Raw genomic sequence first — 17456 nt, 5'->3', positions numbered from 1 at the left:
TTGGACTGCAGACTGTAAGTCATCAATAAATTCCTTTACTATATAAAGACTATCTGTAAGTTCTGTGACTCTAGAGAACCCTGACTAATACATGACCCTTCACTTGTCTGCCATGGGGGTGGTGCTGGTACAGAGATGATGTCCCTCCCATCCCCACCACTTCTGGCAATCAGGAAAGCTATCCCCAGGGTCATGAGCTTGGGAGGGCTAGTCCTGCACCCCACCTGGGCAGCACAGTAGAACTGGTCCTGGCGGAGAGAGCATGTGGGAGCCCACAGTTGGAGGTATGAATTTGGGAGAGCTGGTCCCTGCCACTCATCTGTCGTGAGGTGGTGCAGGCACAGGGGCGATGATGCCCCATCTCCACGTGTGATAGTCAGGGAGTTGGCCCCAAGGGCATGAGAGCTGGAGAGCTGTCCCTGCCCCTCACCAGGGCAACACAGTGGAGCTGGCCCTGAAGGCTGAAGCACAGATGAGCCAGCCCTAAGGGTGTGAGGATGGGTGAGCTGGCCCAGTCCCTTGCATGTGAGTGGGCCCCATGCCTTGACTGGGCAACACAGTGGAGCAGGCTCTGCAGGCATGGGTGTGAGTGAGCTGGCTTTAGGGCATGAGAACAGGAGAGATAACTCTGCCTCCTACTGATGGCAGCACTGTGTGGCCTAGCCACCCTGGTAGTGCGAATAAGAGACCAGCTCAGCGACCACCCAGGCCCAGATCCAGGGCTCTGAGTTGGCCCAGCCCACAATCTATATCATCTGAGAATGGCTGGGATTCAAGGGACAGTCATGCTGACCCAAAGCTGTAGAATCTCCAGTGACATAGGGCAGCAACAGGATAGCTGGGGACAATCCCAACAAGGACCCAGTATTGGTGCAGTCACAAAAGCCAGAGATCTGGAACCAGCCCAATGGCCTTGTTACGAGGAACATTTTCAAGATGAAGATGTGTGGACAGAAGAATATATTGGAGACACACAGTGACATACTCTAGCTTCTATGCTCTGTTGTTGTTGTTGTTGTTGTTTGTGTGTGTTATTTTGGGCGAAGTTGCAAGGTTAAAGGGTGGATATGAGGGGATGGGGAGATGAGCTGGACTTGGGTATGTGACTCAGATTTCACGAAGAATCAATAAAAAGCTTAAAAGAATTCTCAACGGATTAGTTAAACTATTATTAGTAAAGAAAAAAAATCCATGCGAAGAGCTTTTCTTAATGTCTAGGAAAAATACCCACTTGCACTTGCCTTCTATCAAAGAAGGGGGTTGGGACTGGAGAGATGGGTCAGCAGTTAAAAGCACTGGCTGGTCTTCCAGCGGACCTGGGTTTAATTCCCAGTATTCATGGTGGCTCACAACTATCTATAACTCCAGTTCCAGGGGCGCTGACATCATTTTCTGACCTCTACAGGCACCAGGCATTCATGTGGGTCACATCCATCCATCTGGGCGAAATACACATAAAATAAAGCCAGGTTTAAAAGGGAGGAGAGGGAGGAGGGAGGAGGGAGGAGGAGGGGAAGGGGGAGAGGGGTTTGAAAAAGTAGATACTTAGGAAGTGAGTTTTGAGTCTAGGATGGCTGAGGAGGTCAGTCAATTCATAATCACTGTACCAAATGTTTATCCCAAGGAAGTCAGAACAGAAGAGGCAGCAGGTTTCATACACAGTTCTCTGTGAAGCACTTCCCCAAAGAGGTTTGCAACCAGGGCTTGTGGGAAGTTGTAGCTGCTGCTCACTGCTTACTGCTAGGACAACATGAGCCAAGCCAGCCGCAGAAGGGTCCCTTTCCTAAGCCAAAGGCGGCTGGGCACTGCATTGGCTGAGGACCAAGGGACGAAAATCTTTGAACAGTTTTTTTTTCCCCCTTTTAGTCACAGAGCTGGAAATAACCAAAATAAAGGCCCAACCCAGGAAGAGGCATTTCTCTTAAAGGCTTTTTTTTTTTTTTTAAATATTTATTTATTTATTATATGTAAGTACACTGTAGCTATCTTCAGACACTCCAGAAGAGGGCGTCAGATCTTGTTACGGATGGCTACAAGCCACCATGTGGTTGCTGGGATTTGAACTCCGAACCTTCGGAAGAACAGTCGGGTGCTCTTACCCACTGAGCCATCTTACCAGCCCCTCTCTTCAAGGCTTTAATGTATGACAACCATTCTCCAACATGGTGTCCACGCTTGGTCTGCTCCATCCTGCGTCACATGTACCAACGTCTGCCACAGCACCATAGCATCCTCTGGCTTGTAGTACGACTGAAAGTTCTACACGCCCATCCTTCTGGGCTGTTACTTCTCAGATATTATTCACCAACTTCCGGCTTACGAGGTTTATCTACATCAGCTTGTTTCTCCAAGGTGATACCCACAGTTCTCTTCTCGTAGCAATTTGGGGAACACCCCTGAGCTGTTGCTTCCTGGGTGTGCTCTTTTTAGCCCCTCTGCGTTCCTCTGCTTCCAGCCCAGGGCTCTTAGAGCAGAAGGCCAAATGTGATGCCTTCACCACACCTACCATGTCGCAGCTATCTATACCTTCCTTCCTTCTCTAGGGAACTCAGTGCATTTCATTTTTCTTTTGCATAAAGGGGTGGGGATAGCAAAGGAGAGAAGACCACGGTCTGAATGGTTTCCTCGTGAGATAAACTCCCATGGCAAAACCTAGTGCTGCTTTTCTGGCTCCAGCAACCATTTCCTGATGTCATTTCCCAGCATTCCTGTGTCTAGTCTTACCACTTTCTGCCTGAACCCACTGTTAGGATAATTTAGCATTCAGGGGGCCTTCCTCACGCATGTTTACGGTGTATTATTTCTTTGTGACTTTGAAGCAAATTGTCCTATTGTTTAGTGTTCCTGGTTGATCAAAGTCTCTAAATTTAATCTGCTCTCTTACCTTCCATAGCAATAGGGAGTATGGAGTCTGGAGATCTTCCGCAGCATTGGCTCCATTCATGCGGGTGCTAAATGCCAGCTTCTGCCTCCCTTCCTCCTGTTTCTAAGGCTCCAGCTTAAACCTGAACTGTGCTTTGAAAGGGCATTAGCTTAGCCTTTGAATTGGCTCCCATGATTTATTACACATTCATATCTCTCTTTCTAATATTGCTTTCCCTTCCCAGAAAATTGGATGTAAAGCATTCGTCCTGATTATTTCCAACCAGGATGGGGAAGACTTCAGAAAGCCCTAACTTGGCACATTTCTGAAAATGCCTAGATGGCACAATCTGGGGAAAGAAGATGTGCATGAAGGAAAAGTTATCTTCTGGAAGAGAAATTATGGGCAAGTGGGATTATCAAACAGGGCTTGCTTCATTAGTGAAGTTACAGTATATATAGATATCCCCAGCCACATCTCCTCAGCAAGGGACAGAGGCCACTCACCTGGGGTCCGAGCAGAACTCGCAGCACGAGGTGAGTCGCCAGAACTTTCCAGCATTTGCTCTTTGCAGATTCTTTTCCCTGCCAGCATTTGCTTGTTGTGTTTAATGTTTTGTCTCTTTCCTGAATCCACTAGATGGTAAGAATTCATTGAATATTATGCCTTTCCACATGGAACTTCTAGTGTGCTTCTGTGTGAATTCAGGGAAGGGTGCAATTAGCCTTCTACAGATACACTGCAGGGAGCTATGTTGGTTAAAAAGCCCCCACATAGACCTCTGGAAATTTCCTTTACAGTTGGTTTCAGCTGGCATGATTGAAGTGCAATGTGGGTTATATCAGTGGTCCATTTGCGAACCCTCAGACAGTGGGATTCTAAGGAAATCCACGGAAATGGAGAGCTAGAGAGCTCCCTGGAATCCCTTACCTATAATCTTTGTTCAAACGTGTGTGGGTTTATGTATGAAATCCAGTGGGGTTTGTTACTGGTGTACAAGGATAGATAGCTCAGCATTGCAGAAGCATCCCCCACCCCCCACCCCACCAAATGATTCGCTCGTCTTTGTTTTCCTGACCCTACAGCAGGATGAAGCCTTCCATTGCCATCATTCTTTGCTTCTTGATCCTGGGAGTTGACAGTCAAAGATGGGTCCAGTTCATGAAAGAAGCTGGCCAAGGTAGGCTTCAAGGATGGGAGCAGGAGGTTGTATTTCTGAGTTTTAAGAATTTACTTGAGCAGGGACCACATAATCAAGGGCAAACATGCTTGTGAAATCCCCATAGATAGAGTGGCAGTGTGGCTCTTCCTGAGAAGTTTGTAGCTTTTCTCCTCAGTGTTGACCTTTTTCTGTGAGGATCCCAGTGTTTGTACAGCAGCCTTTCCACAGGAAAGGAAGGAGCAATCTGTAGGTGAAAGATGGAGACTCGCCAAAGGAAGTAGGGAAGTGGGGCTCTACTGCCCCCTTGTGGAGGGTTCACTTCTATGTCTGGTTCCAGGGAAGGTGCGGAGGGGGAAAACCGGTGCAGTTGGTGACAACCTGCAGTGACAGCAAACAAGGCTAACTGAGTTTTCCACCCAGAGTGGGCATTGTCCAAGGAGCATAATGTATGGAAATGAATTCGTTTTTAAATTAATCTTGTGGCGTAGGTGTCACTACTACCCTTTAAGGAAACCAATGTACAAATGCACAAAGAGAATACGTAAGCTATCTTAGAAAACCCCTGGAAGAGCAGAATTTAGCCCAGGTTAGCCACTATACAGCTCTGAGCACACACTTAACTTATTTACCTGAGAAGGAACGGATCATGACTTGGGTGGAAGGCAGCTCCACCATCAACAGGAGACAATGACTTACTTACCTGGAACATAGGTCTATTGGGGCTGAGACACAGACAAGAAACTGTCATCAAGGGAAATAGAGCCCACCAGCCATAAAACAAGCCAGTTAGTCAGTCAGTCAGTCAGTCAGTCAGTCAGTCAGCCAGCCAGCCAACCAGCCAGCCAGTCAGTCAGTCAGTATTTATTTATTTATGATAGAATTTCTCTGTGTAACCGAGCCCTGGCTGTCCTGGACTCACCTTATAGATCAGGGTGGCCTCACATTCTCAGAGATCCATCTGCCTCTGCCTCCTGAGTGCTGGGATTAAAGACGTGGGCCACCACGCTCAGCCTCACAATGAAAGTTAAGTGAACCTAGATATTAGGCTTCCCCTTGCTCCCTAACTCACTACCTTTGATATTCCCCATTTATCATTAGCTGGATCTGATTCCTTCAGTGTGCAGCTCACTCTCCTGGTCCTTCGTTTAGATCTTCTTTCTGTTTGTGGCACTGTCCTGAGAAGCAGGGGGCGGGGCGATAATAAATGAGCAGAGGAGCAGGGGGCGGGGCGATAATAAATGAGCATCTTCATGGACTTCCACGTGCGTTTCCCTCAGCTTTTCTGCATAAGCACCGTCCGTGGTAGAAAACACTCTCCTTGGTTCCTGGAGAGGAGGTGAGTTTTTTTGTTTGTTTGTTTGTTTTTTGTTTTTCCAAGACAGGATTTCTCTGTATAGCCCTGGCTGTCCTGGAACTCACTTTGTAGACCAGGCTGGCCTTGAACTCAGAAATCCGCCTGCCTCTGCCTCCCGAGTGCTGAGATTAAAGGCGTGCGCCATCACGCCCGGCTGGAGGTAGGGGTTTTAAACCTAGTGTGTCCACTGCCACCCAGAGTCTCAGCTTGTGCCCAGCTTGTGGCAGTCTATAGCAGAGACATCCCCCTTGTTGCCTGCCGAAGGAGTGCTGAGACTGCTCGGGGTGAAATCGATCCTGGACATCCGGGTGGACGCAGAACAGAGCTGCGCTCACTCTCTCTGCCTGGAGAGCAGTTTCTCCCATTGTTTTGTGCTAGGCAAGAACTGTGGCTGCGGTGGTAACTGTAGCGCTTGGGAGGCAGAGGCAGGATTGTGAGTTTCAGGCCATCCAGGTATACACAGAAACATAGGCTATCTCTAAAGGAAAAGAGAACACAAGAGAAAGGAAAGGATTGGAAGAAGAGGGAGGAGAGAGGAGGAAGACAAGCGATCTCATCTTACACCTTAGAAGTTCCCCTGGACCATTTCAGAGAGAGCTTCATCTGATGACCGTTGTCATATGATGACACACTCCCTAGAGATCACCTCTCCTCTTCTTACACGCTGCTTTTTGAACAGCCAAAGACAAACAGAAACAGAGCTAAGATGGGAGTCCATTGGGATAAAACTCGCTCCAATGTTCTTCTTAGGCAGTAAAAAACTATTTATTTCAAGCTAGCAACATTTCTGTGGGGTTTGGGGAAAAGCTGGAATGAGTTAGATAGACGTTGTAGCCCTCTGTTTTACCTCAACACAACCATCCCCATCACTCTCTTCCCTCTCCAGGGTTTAGAGACATGTGGCGAGCCTACTCTGACATGAAGGAAGCTAACTGGAAAAACTCAGACAAATACTTCCAGGCTCGGGGGAACTATGATGCTGCCCGGAGGGGTCCCGGGGGAGCCTGGGCTGCTAAAGTCATCAGGTAACACAGGTCTGGGTGAACAGAGATTGACTGCCTTGGACAGCCAGGAAGGAGCTGTCTCTTCTGCATCCTGTGCATACCACCCGTTACCTCTTGATCTTCCTCTTTTCTGTGCATAGTACTGGGAGGGGTTGGTGGTCATGTGATTGCTTGGGGATGACCCCCACCTCCTGCTGCTGCTGCTCCTCCCGTGTGAGACTGACCGCCTGGGCTGGGTCCTACCAGCCTCTCCCTCCCCTCACAGCCAGGAGGAGAGAGTCCTGAGGGTGGGGCTACTGCCCGTTGGCTTGGTTAAAAATCTTCTTGTCCATGCTAATTACAGTGATGCCAGAGAGGGTATTCAGAAGTTCACCGGACACGGAGCAGAGGACTCAATGGCTGACCAGTTTGCCAACGAGTGGGGCCGGAGTGGCAAAGACCCCAACCACTTCCGACCTGCCAACCTGCCTGAAAAATACTGAGTTTTCTCTTCCTGTTGTTCCCAGTCATTCGGTGCCCCAAGAAAAGGGGCAACTACTGAGTTGAGTTATTTCTTAAAATCTGGATCCCTAAACATCCCAATGTGCTGAATAAATACTTATGAAATGTCGTGTCACTGTTGTTTTGAGAGCACAGGGCAGTCACACTGAGGGTCGAGGGCCATGTGGATGAGCAGGGAACATCACTTTCTTTTCTTTTTCTTTTATTTTAAAGAAAGAGACATGAAGAGATGGGAGTTGGAATATTTTTCTTTAAAAGAAAGAGACAAGAAGAGATGGGAATTGGAATATGACATGAGATAGCAAGAAAGCCCTGTGTATGGTTTCAGTTATCAAGTTGAAAACTAGATAAAAACCATTGCATTCTGGGCTATGGCCCAGTGCTAAGCACGACTGTCAAGCACACGTGAGTCCCCAGCTTCCAGTCCCCTGTGCCTTCCCCTTGAAAATCAGTAAGTTCTGAGTCAACAAAATACAACTTACAAAGGCTGACTGTAAAGTCAGAACCACCCTGTGATTGTCTTAAAGTCTGACACTTCCCACTGAGAAAGCATCAGATCTAGATGCTGCTCTGAAGATAATCTCAGCCCTTCAAAAGGGCCAGCCACTCCCATTTTGTAAAAAAAAAAAAAAATTGTAAAAAAAAAAAAAAAAAAAAGACATATTCTGCAACCATTTCCCCTGGGGTAGAAAGGCTTTAACACCAAGCTGGGTGGTTTACAGTCATCACGGTTAACTAAACTAAGTCTTCAAGGTTATAGTTGAAAAATCACACAAGACGGTTAGTTACCTATGAGTTACTAGAGAAGCCTGAACTGACCTGTGTTTTCATTCAAGGTCAACAGAAAGGGGTATGGGGGGGGGGGGAGAAGAGAAAATAAAAATAAATAAAGCTACTTTCTGGTTATAAAAAGTAATTCTGTGAGAGAAGGACCAGGGCAGCTTGGTTGGGTGATGACGACTCAGAAGATTCCATAAACATGAGTCACAGAAACTTTACACATTTTGTTTCATATATTCAGTTCTTCATCTAGATTCAGTTTGTATTAAAGTCCCACATCCAAGCGCCTCCATCCTCCTCTTCCCTGGCTAAGTATTTTTTTCCCTTCCCTTCCCCCTCTTCGTTCCAGACAAACGACAGGTATTACTGATGTGCGTGCTCTGTGCTCACTCCTAGTCCTGGGTGGACACGGTGAAGGAGACCCCACGGATCCTACAGGTTCCCGGACCACGCGGGAGCCCGACGGTAGGGGGCGCTGTGTGGGAGGGAGCGGCGCCCGCGTGCGTTGGGCTCTCTGGCGCGTCCTCTCGCCTCCTCTGCGGCTTCCGGGACTGTTGGCGCGCAGCGGCATGGATCGAAACCCGTCCCCTCCGCCGCCTAGCTGTGGTCCGGAGGATGAAGAGGACCTGGGTGGGGGAGACCGCATCGGGAGCACGGTCTACAGCAAGCACTGGCTCTTCGGCGTCCTCAGCGGGCTCATCCAGGTGCGGAGACTCGCGCAGGCGCCCTCCGTGCCAAGGGAGTGGCTGGGATGCTGGAGGCTCGCGGGTGCCGATGTACTAACTTGCCAGAACTACACCGCGCACGTACTTTACTCGGCTTCTCCTTCCCAACCCCACTGTCACGTACGAAGTCGAGACCCTACCATTCGTGTTTTGTCGGCTCGTGTTCTAGTGGAATACATAGTTTGGAGTCAGACAGCCCCGATCTGCGAGACGCGAGCTTATCCCATGCTGGGAACGGGACTCCTCAACCCAGATCCTCGATTTCTTTCATAGTTTCTATAAAAACAAGATAATCAGTATTATCGTAGACAAGATTTTGTATAGATTGAAATTATAATGAGGCTGCCAATAGATGTTTTCTGTCCATTGCTGTCCATACCGCCAATTTCTATTTTCTCTAAGCCATTTTCTACATTGACAAAAAAAAATTTTTTTAAATTATTTTTAAAGGTTGCCCTTGTTGCTCATAGGAGGAAACTTTCTATTTCCTAACTGGGGATCCAAGGCTGGTTGCACCACTTCAGCCATTTTACCTTAACATTGTGTTCCATAGCCAGTAGACTGTTGGTCATCTCCAAACATGTCCTATACTTTCTGAGCTCTTGTAGTCACTTCTGAATGCTTACCTCATTCCCCCAGGACAGAGTCCTACCCTTCCCATAGATTTAGTTTTCTTCTTTTAAGAGAAATGTGTGTCTTTTTGTTTTTTTGTTTGTTTGTTTGTTTTTGTTTTGGTTTTTTTTTTTTTTGAGACAGGGTTTCTCTGTATAGCCCTGGCTGTCCTGGAACTCACTTTGTAGACCAGGCTGGCCTCGAACTCAGAAATCCACCTGCCTCTGCCTCCCAAGTGCTGGGATTAAAGGCGTATGCCACCACCACCCAGAGAGAAATGTGTGTCTTCTAATAGGTCATGGTCCCTAATTTTTTTCTACAATAGTCCTTTCACCAGTTCAGCCCAGTCAGCCTCTTCCTATTGTGACTGCCTGGTTACATCATGTCTTTCCTATGTTAATCCTAAACCGTTTGAAACCAAAAGGGCTATATTGTTGTTCTCATTTTTCTGCTGCAGTGTCTACAGACCGTATTTACTTGAAGAGTGTTTAATGTGTAGATCTATCCAAGGCGGTGGAAAGCTTTTGGAGCCCCTTGGCAGGAATCTGGCGTTGGGCCATGACAAGGAAGTAGGTTCAGGCAGGAATCTAATTTTAGACTAGAACAAAAAAGGTATGAGTATGATTTTGGGCTAGGACAGGGAAGTAGTCTCAGATATCCTGGTCATCCTGATAGGCCCCTAGAAACAGTGATCACAGGAGTGACCACGGGACTTTGGTTATTTATTGCCTTGCGTGTTCCTTGACTATTTGTGTTTATTGTACTGCTTGCCCTTATTATTTGCATGTAATTAAAATGGTATAAAAGCAGATTGGGAAAAAAACAAACCTGCCTCAGCCTCAGAACTGGCTGGGGGTCATGCTACAATGTCTGACTGTCTTTTTCCTTTTTAATCCTCACTCCTGCGCTGGAGAACCTGTTGACTGACTGAGCAGGCTTGGTCACGAGGCGCTAGTTTTTAGAGACTGTTTGGTCTGAGGAGATAATTTTGAGAGACTGAGACTTCTAAGTGATAATGTTTTACCTGAAGACCCGTGAGTATTTTAACTGATTTTTTTTTTCCCCTTTATGTTTCTGAAGACCGTCACACCTGAAAGTGGCACCTCTGGCTCAGATGACGAGGAAGAACAGGCAGATCTTGCTGAAGAAATGGAGAATGAAATTTGCAGAGTCTGGGATATGTCCATGGACGAGGTATGCGGATGGAAGTGAGATTCTGAGCAGACTCAGGGCGGGGAGGTGATGAAGGGGCTGGAGAGATGGCTTGGGGGTAAGGACGACTGTCTGCCCTCCCAGAGGTCCTGAGTTCAATTCCCAGCAACCACTTGGTGGCCCATAGCCATCTATACTGGGGTTTGAAGTGTACATGCAGATAAAACACTCATATACATAAAATAAATAAATAAGTAAAAAGGTTCATTCCTCCACTGTTTGCGGAAAGGCCTATTCAGTGATTGTAGTCTCTCCAGTTTGTGGTTCAGAGTATGAAGTCTCAGGAGCTATTAATGTTAAAATTGTACCTTTAAACATATATATATATATATTTCCATCCTATGGACATCACAGTGTATTTAACATAGATGTGAACTAAGACAGCTATGACATCACTAGGCAGTATAATTTCATGGAGCTACTGGCACATATATATTTAGTTTTTGTGCCTTATATTACTAGGCAAGATTCATCTCTTTGGGGTCCATGTGCACTCTTGGGTCACCTGTTTGGTGTGCCCCTTTAGGTGATATGGGTGGAACAAGATCTGTAGGGAGGAAGTTTAGTCACACTGCAGTCAGATATTTTGTTTTGTTGCCGGGTGGTGTGATACACACTTGGAAGGCAGAGGCAGGCGGATCTCTGAGTTCGAGGCCAGCCTGGTCTATAGAGTGAGTTCCAGGACAGCCAGGGCTACACAGAGAAACCCTGTCTCGAAAAACCAAAACCAAAACCAACCCCCTTCCCCTTTTCTATTAAGGATTTTGGAAATCTAACTCCTAGTATTAGATGTATCTAAGTTTTAAGTTTAAGTTTTAAATTCTTTTTTTTTTAAATATTTATTTTAAGTATGAGTACTCTATCTGCATGTATACCTACATGCTCGAAGAGGGCAGCAGATCCCATTACAGATGGTTGTGAGCCACCATGTGGTTGCTGGGAATTGAACTCATGACTTCTGGAAGAGCACTCAGTGCTCTTATCCACTGAGCCATCTCTCCAGCCCAAGTTTTAAGTTCTTACAGGGTAAGATTTAGGAGTTGACTGTTTCCCCATACTTCTTATACTCACCGCCCTGTCCCCCAATTTCTGACAGTCAGCAAACGTCTTTGAATAAGTCAATGAGAATTCTAAGGACAGAAAAAGAAACCATTTAGGCTAATCTGTTCAGTACAGAGTAAAGGGAGGCCATTGTCTGGTGCATTGCATTCTGGCTTCGATTGGTTTATGGGATTACCCCACTGTCTTGGGACCAGGCACCACAAAGGCGCCTCTGTCACTTTTGTCCTTTTTGCACAGTTCCTGACCTTAGATTTCTGTTGTGGAGGAAAGGAAGTCAACCTGAGATTAGACTTTTAGGGTTGTCTGAGCTGTGCCGTTTGAAGAACAGGATTCAACATCAAATTTGGTAATCATTTTTGTTTGTAGGATGTGGCTTTATTTCTCCAAGAATTTAAGGCTCCTGACATATTCATGGGAGTGCTGGCCAAATCCAGGTGTCCCCGATTAAGAGTAAGTATATAGAGTTCTTTTCTCTTGCTTTGCTTATTAGCTATAAGCCAGTAAATCACTGTACCTATACTTATTAACATTCTTAGGCAATGCACTCCTTGCAGTGACTAGATATGTAGAATTTTAGATTTGGGTTAGATGAAGGAGATCAATGCTTTGCTTTAACAGCCATGGAGACCAGATAGGCACAGCCATGCACAGCCACAAATAGCCATGCTAGGCTGCTAATGTGTGACAGAACAAGGGACATTTGGCCAGGAGCGCTGGCCCACCATTTGTGTCTCTTGGTCTTTTCATTCACAAAGCTCTCCATTGCCTAAAAACATCCTAAGGTTGTTGTCACTCAGGACTTCCACTGTCTGATTGTGAGACCTTTCTACATGCACTTCCTGGTCCAGGGCTGCCTGCGTCTCACCAGCATGGCGCCCATGCTGCCTTCCCTTTCCCTTTTCAGTCTGTGTCAGTACCGCAGTGTACCCAAGTAAGTTGTATGTGGTTATTGCTGAGAGCAAGCTCCCAAGAACAGCAGATGGAACAGTGAGCGTTGTAGTGTCCCAAGCTTTACTGCGGTTTACGGCTCTGTGCAGTGCACAGGATGCGTGATTTTCAGTATGTGTTGCTCCTATGAAGACACACTTAATAGATGAAAGAAAGAGTCTCAGAGACTGTGTCCAAATCACACAGCTTGTTAAAGACAAGCTGGGGGTTGAGCCTAAGCCCAACTCTAGTGTAACCCTATTGTTGCTTCTTTTTCTTTGAGATGAAGTGCAAAGTTCCATAGGGTGTATTTACAAATTGAAAGTTGAAGTAAGATTTTTTTTTTAAAAGATTTATATATTTATGTATAGGGGTGCTTTGTCTACATGTATGTCAGCACACCAGAAGAGGGCACCAGATCTCATTATAGATGGTGTGTGCCACCATGTGGTTGCTAAGGATTGAGCTCTGGACCCCTGGAAGAGCAGTCAGTGCTCATAACCACTGAGACATTTCTCCAGCCCTTTGAATTAAGATTTTATTTAGTGGAGTGCTCCACCCATATTGGATCCTTACATTAACTTGAAGTGTTGGCAGTTTTGTGGGGTTGTCTCGTGGATGTTACTATTTTAAATAGATTGAGTCATGATCAGTTCAGGAATTAGCCACACTGTTGTGAATGTGTCCTATTCACAGTCTACTAAAGCTGTTCCTCAGCCTGTCTGGATGGTTGAAACACTAAGCCACCGGTCTTACATTAGCATCCCAGATGTACTGAGCCCACCTCAGGAGTGTCTGATCCGGCAGGGCAGGGCAGGACCACTGTGTCCCCCGTGCCATCAGTGCTTTAGACCAGGGTCCTACCCTTCTCAAAAGCTTTGTCCTACAGGACACCTTCAAAAATCAGGCCACATCTCTACGTGACATCCGCCAGGGATTCTCATGAGCAGCCCAGTCAGGAGGTGCTTGGGCAGAAAGCTCACCTCTCTCTGTTGACAAGAGAATGTGTGTCTTCTGCCCCGACACTCTTGATCTTTTCCCAAAGTTTGCATTTTGCCAGAACTCTCTTTAGCCCTTCCTACACTTCTGTCAGCGTTTCCCCGTCCCGTTCCTTCCTATGTCTCAGTCTGGACTCTGATCAAGTGCAGGCCCTTACTGTACAGTCATTGCTGTCGTGAGTCCCTGCGCTGTGACAACACGGGGTTGAGCTGGCAATCTCCGTCTCAGCCTTCAAAGCTGGAGCCACAGACACTGCTGCCACAGCCACCTTAGCTCTGCGATTCTTACTCTCATAAGTTACAGCTCTCTTCTAGTGAGACCACAAAGCCCTGATGCCCCTCAACTGGTGCAACATCCAGCTTTGTTGAGGAATTTCGACCTGCATGCCGTTTTTTCTAATCCCACTTTCTTTCTTTCTTTCTTTCTTTCTTTCTTTCTTTCTTTCTTTCTTTCTTTCTTTCTTTCTTTCTTTCTTTCTTTCTTTCTTTCTTTCTTTCGTGTGTGTGTTTGTTTTTTTTCTAGACGGTTTCTCTCTATAGCCCTGGCTGTCCTGGAACTCACTCTGTAGACCAGGCTGGCCTCGAACTCAGAAATCCGCCTGCCTCTGCCTCCTGAGTGCTGGGATTAAAGGTGTGCACCACCACGCCCGGCTCACGTTCTCCTTTCTAATTGAGCGATTATCACACTGATGAGTGTGCCCTTGGCAAACACTGGCTCGGAGGTTTTACTCTGGAGATTCTGATTCGGTGGAGGTGATGGGAGTAGAAAAGTGTTGTGTCTCAGCAAGTGTGGCAACCCTGTCCTGCGAGAATGCACTGTATCCTTTTGTCTTCGTTTTTCCTGTAGGTGTCACTAGTACCTGTGACTGGGAAAGTGGGGTAATTTCAGACCTAGAGCCAAGCCTGGTGCTTTCTCTTCACCTTCCGACAGACTGTTGGCCAAACCTCTGGAGTCTTTGCCTCCATGCTTTTCCATGCGTGCCACCCCCTGCCTCTGGTAGAGACTCTGTCTTCTTGGGCTGAGCATCCTGGAACCAGGCTCTGGGTCGATGCACCTTCCCAGTTGGAGATCTTGGGCAGGTTGCTTGACTTTCCTGGTTTCCAGGTTGCTTCAGTTTTCTCATTTGAAAAGTAGGGGCAGTACTGTCCCCATTGTGTACTTACTGTGTTAAATGCTACAGGAGGATTCAGTGTCTTGTTCCCTCCTTGAGAATCTCATGGCCCCAGACACACCGTCCTGTATTAAGTCTAAACTCTTGAGCGAGACAGTCAGATGCTTTCAGTCCCGATCCTTTTCCTCTGCTGTATTTTTCTTACCTTTGCTTGCGTTTCCTGCTGCTCTCTCCATTAGTTGTCTGTGTTAAGACTCCTTTCCGCCGTAAGGTTTCCTCATCTGTAACTTCCACCTTCTGACTTCCTCTGTGTCTTTTGTTTCTTCTCAGCTACATGGGCTGTTTGAGCTAAGTGCATAGATATGGATGCTGGCCGTACACTTTCATATTCTGCCTCCCCATTCCTTCCCCTCAAACTTGGTGCAGTAAAGGGTTTTGTTCAAGTTGTTATTCTTTGTGGTTACCTTGCAGCCATTGTGACCTGTGGAATTTGATTTGACAGGAGATCTGTGTGGGAATTTTAGGGAATATGGCTTGTTTCCGGGAGATATGCGAGTCCATCAGCAAGAGCGAGGATCATGGGTAAGTACTACTGCCCAGGAGCTGTGTATTCCATTCTCCAAGGGAATCCTGGTCCTAGGAGAGGTTGAAGGGTGCAGTGCTCCTTGTTAAAGGAGCAGCTTGTGTTGATGAGGCTGAGGCTTCTGTGTAGCTATGGACACGACTCAGGGCAGAGCCTGTGCATCCATGGGAGAAGGCCTGCGTCAGCAGAGTAAGTGGGCTAGTCAGAGAGAACGCAGAGCCTAACTTGGAGCTGGGGGCAGCTGGCCAGAATGCAGAACAATGTAAGCAGAGAGAATCCATGGACTCGGAACTCGGCTGGGAAACTCAGTTGCTGAAGTGTTGCTTGCTCTGTGAACACTTAGATCTGTGAGTGGGCCTTGCCCATAGACCAGAAGGTAAAGGGTCACCTCGGGAAGTAAGAGGCTTCTTCTCCTGTACAAGCCAGGAAGCTTTGGGCAGAGGCTTTTTAGTAGCGGAGTCTCACTCAGGTGGTTACCATAGACCTGAGAGCACTGTGCACTTACATGGTAAAGTCGCTTTCTTGTTGATGGTTCGTGGCTGTTACCGAGGTTCTTAATGAAGTCAGTGTCCAGCATAAGTTAAAGCCGTTGTCCTGGGCAGTGCTTCTCAGAGGATCAGAGGGTTTAATCCCTGTTTATCCCTGTGCTCAAGTACCTGGGCCTCTTGAATTGTTTTTGTTACTTCACACACAAGGTACTCCCATGATGAATTGAAGAGTGAGTGAAGGGTAATTTCCTGTCACTTGAAAACAGATAAAAAGATGCACAGATAACCCAAAGAAGTTATCAAGTTCTTCCATATCAAATTAGATGCAACATGAGAAGTGTATTAGCGGATGTGTAGAGCAGAGCGAGGAGGTGACTACCGAGAAGTCAGGGTCACCTGGGAGAGGGGACTGCAGTTTGGAATGGAACGGAATGGGGGCTGCAGATGGACAGCTGTGTTATTCCTTAGACACATGAGTGCTTGCTCTAAAGGAAGTTCTCACACTGTGGGTCATGACCCCTTTGGGATCACATTTCAGATATTTATATTATGACTCATAACAGTAGCCAAAGTACAGTTATGAAGTAGTAGAAATATCTATGAAGTAACAGCAAAATAATCGTATGGTTGGGGGGGGTCACCATGACATGAAGAACTGTCCTAAGGGTCACAACATTCTGCATCTTGATGGGGTTTTCTGCATGTGTTCTTTGTGTTACAATTCAAACTGTGTTTAAATGCAATGAAAGTGGTATTTGCAATGCGATGCTTCACGCTCCCGCTCACTGTGGCTCTGCAGACAGGTGCTGCTGCAGTGTTTGTGTGACTCAGACCCACCCACCCTGCTGGAAACCTGCAGGTAAGTGCTTGTCATGGTGGGACCTGGGGAGGCAGAGGGCAGTCCCCACTGCTGTGGCCTTACCTGTGGTCCACGTTGATCCTGAGCTCACGCTTGTCACGTAGGTTGTTGCTTACTTGCCTTTCCCAGACAGAAGTGGCCAGTGTCTGGGTTAGAAGGATCCGGGAGCACCCATCCGTCTACGCTAACATTTGCTTCATCATGTCCAGTTCAACAAACGGTAAGTCACCACACAGCCTAGGGAGGGAGAATAGAGCATGCCTTAGGAAACTTTTGTAGACGGCTCACTTTTTAAATCTTATGTGTCAGTTTATGTTTTCACTTGTAAAATTTTTTTAGGTGTTTGCCTGCATTTGTGTATCTCTCACATGTTGGTGTGTGCCTGGTGCCCACAGAGGCCAGAAGAGGGGTCAGATCCTCTAGGACTGAAATTATAGACAGTGTTGTGAGCTGCTTCCTGTGTGGGTGCTGGGAATCAAACCTGGGAGAGCTGTTGGTGCTTAGTGGCTGAGCACTCTCCAGCCCCACTTTGCATTGCAGGAGGTTTAAATAGGCTCCTGCAGACACCCTGGGAGGAAGTGAAACCTCAGTGGATTTGGCTCTGGGAGCAACTTGGGGAGTTGTTCTGGGGCTCTCATTTGAACCCCTGTCTCTGCTGCAGTTGACTTGCTGGTGAAGGTCGGGGAGGTCGTGGACAAACTCTTTGACTTAGATGAAAAACTCATGTTGGAATGGATTCGAAAGGGAGCTACCCGGCTTCCAGGCCAACCCCAGGAGGACTCTGAAGAGCAGCCAGTGTTTTCCATTGTACCCTGTGTGCTGGAAGCTGCCAAACAAGTGCGGTAGGTGAGCTCTTGTACAGAGTGCTGTAGGGAAACCCAGTCGTTCAGAACACCCTCAGATGGAAGAGTCTTAGTTTCACTCAGTATGCCCTCCTCTCGTGGGTTTGTGGTGGCAGGGTAGTTTCTCTGTAAGAATCGTGTGTTGAAAGCATTTGATCCGGTGGGTGCGGCTTGCTTGTTGCCAGTGTTCTTAGTTATTCGGGTCGACCAGAGAGAGAGAGAGAGAGAGAGAGAGAGAGAGAGAGAGAGAGAGAGAGAGAGAGAGAGAGAGAGAGAGACTGCTGGATGAATTTAAGCTCTGAGAATGCTTCGGAAGAGCAGCTCTATGCATAAGCCCGAGACCACAGCCACTGACTAGTTACTAAGGGCTGC

The 17456-nt window shown here is 47.1% G+C and overlaps 2 protein-coding genes across 2 annotated transcripts in view; both read left to right on the top strand.

Annotated features, from left to right (window-relative positions):
- Window positions 1-6991, top strand: part of LOC110320212 (serum amyloid A-4 protein) — a 14122-nt gene extending 7131 nt beyond the window's left edge. The window contains exons 1-4 of the mRNA XM_021196138.1: window positions 3377-3399; window positions 3949-4043; window positions 6266-6404; window positions 6727-6991. Of these exons, the coding sequence (XP_021051797.1) occupies window positions 3953-4043; window positions 6266-6404; window positions 6727-6865 (369 nt within the window). The 5' untranslated portion in view covers window positions 3377-3399; window positions 3949-3952 and the 3' untranslated portion in view covers window positions 6866-6991. Of the gene's footprint in view, window positions 3400-3948; window positions 4044-6265; window positions 6405-6726 lie in introns of the transcript that reaches the window.
- Window positions 6992-8208: 1217 nt separating this feature from the next.
- Window positions 8209-17456, top strand: part of Saal1 (serum amyloid A like 1) — a 21503-nt gene continuing 12255 nt past the window's right edge. The window contains exons 1-7 of the mRNA XM_021201548.1: window positions 8209-8368; window positions 10082-10195; window positions 11642-11725; window positions 14815-14894; window positions 16183-16242; window positions 16347-16462; window positions 16904-17084. Coding sequence (XP_021057207.1) covers window positions 8234-8368; window positions 10082-10195; window positions 11642-11725; window positions 14815-14894; window positions 16183-16242; window positions 16347-16462; window positions 16904-17084 — 770 coding nt within the window. The 5' untranslated portion in view covers window positions 8209-8233. The remainder of the gene's footprint in view (window positions 8369-10081; window positions 10196-11641; window positions 11726-14814; window positions 14895-16182; window positions 16243-16346; window positions 16463-16903; window positions 17085-17456) is intronic.

The sequence above is a fragment of the Mus pahari genome, chromosome 1 (assembly GCF_900095145.1).
Source record: "Mus pahari chromosome 1, PAHARI_EIJ_v1.1, whole genome shotgun sequence".
Classification (NCBI taxonomy): Eukaryota; Metazoa; Chordata; class Mammalia; order Rodentia; family Muridae; genus Mus; species Mus pahari.
Note: the sequence above shows the minus strand (reverse complement) of the source record. Positions and strands in the feature narration are given on the sequence as shown.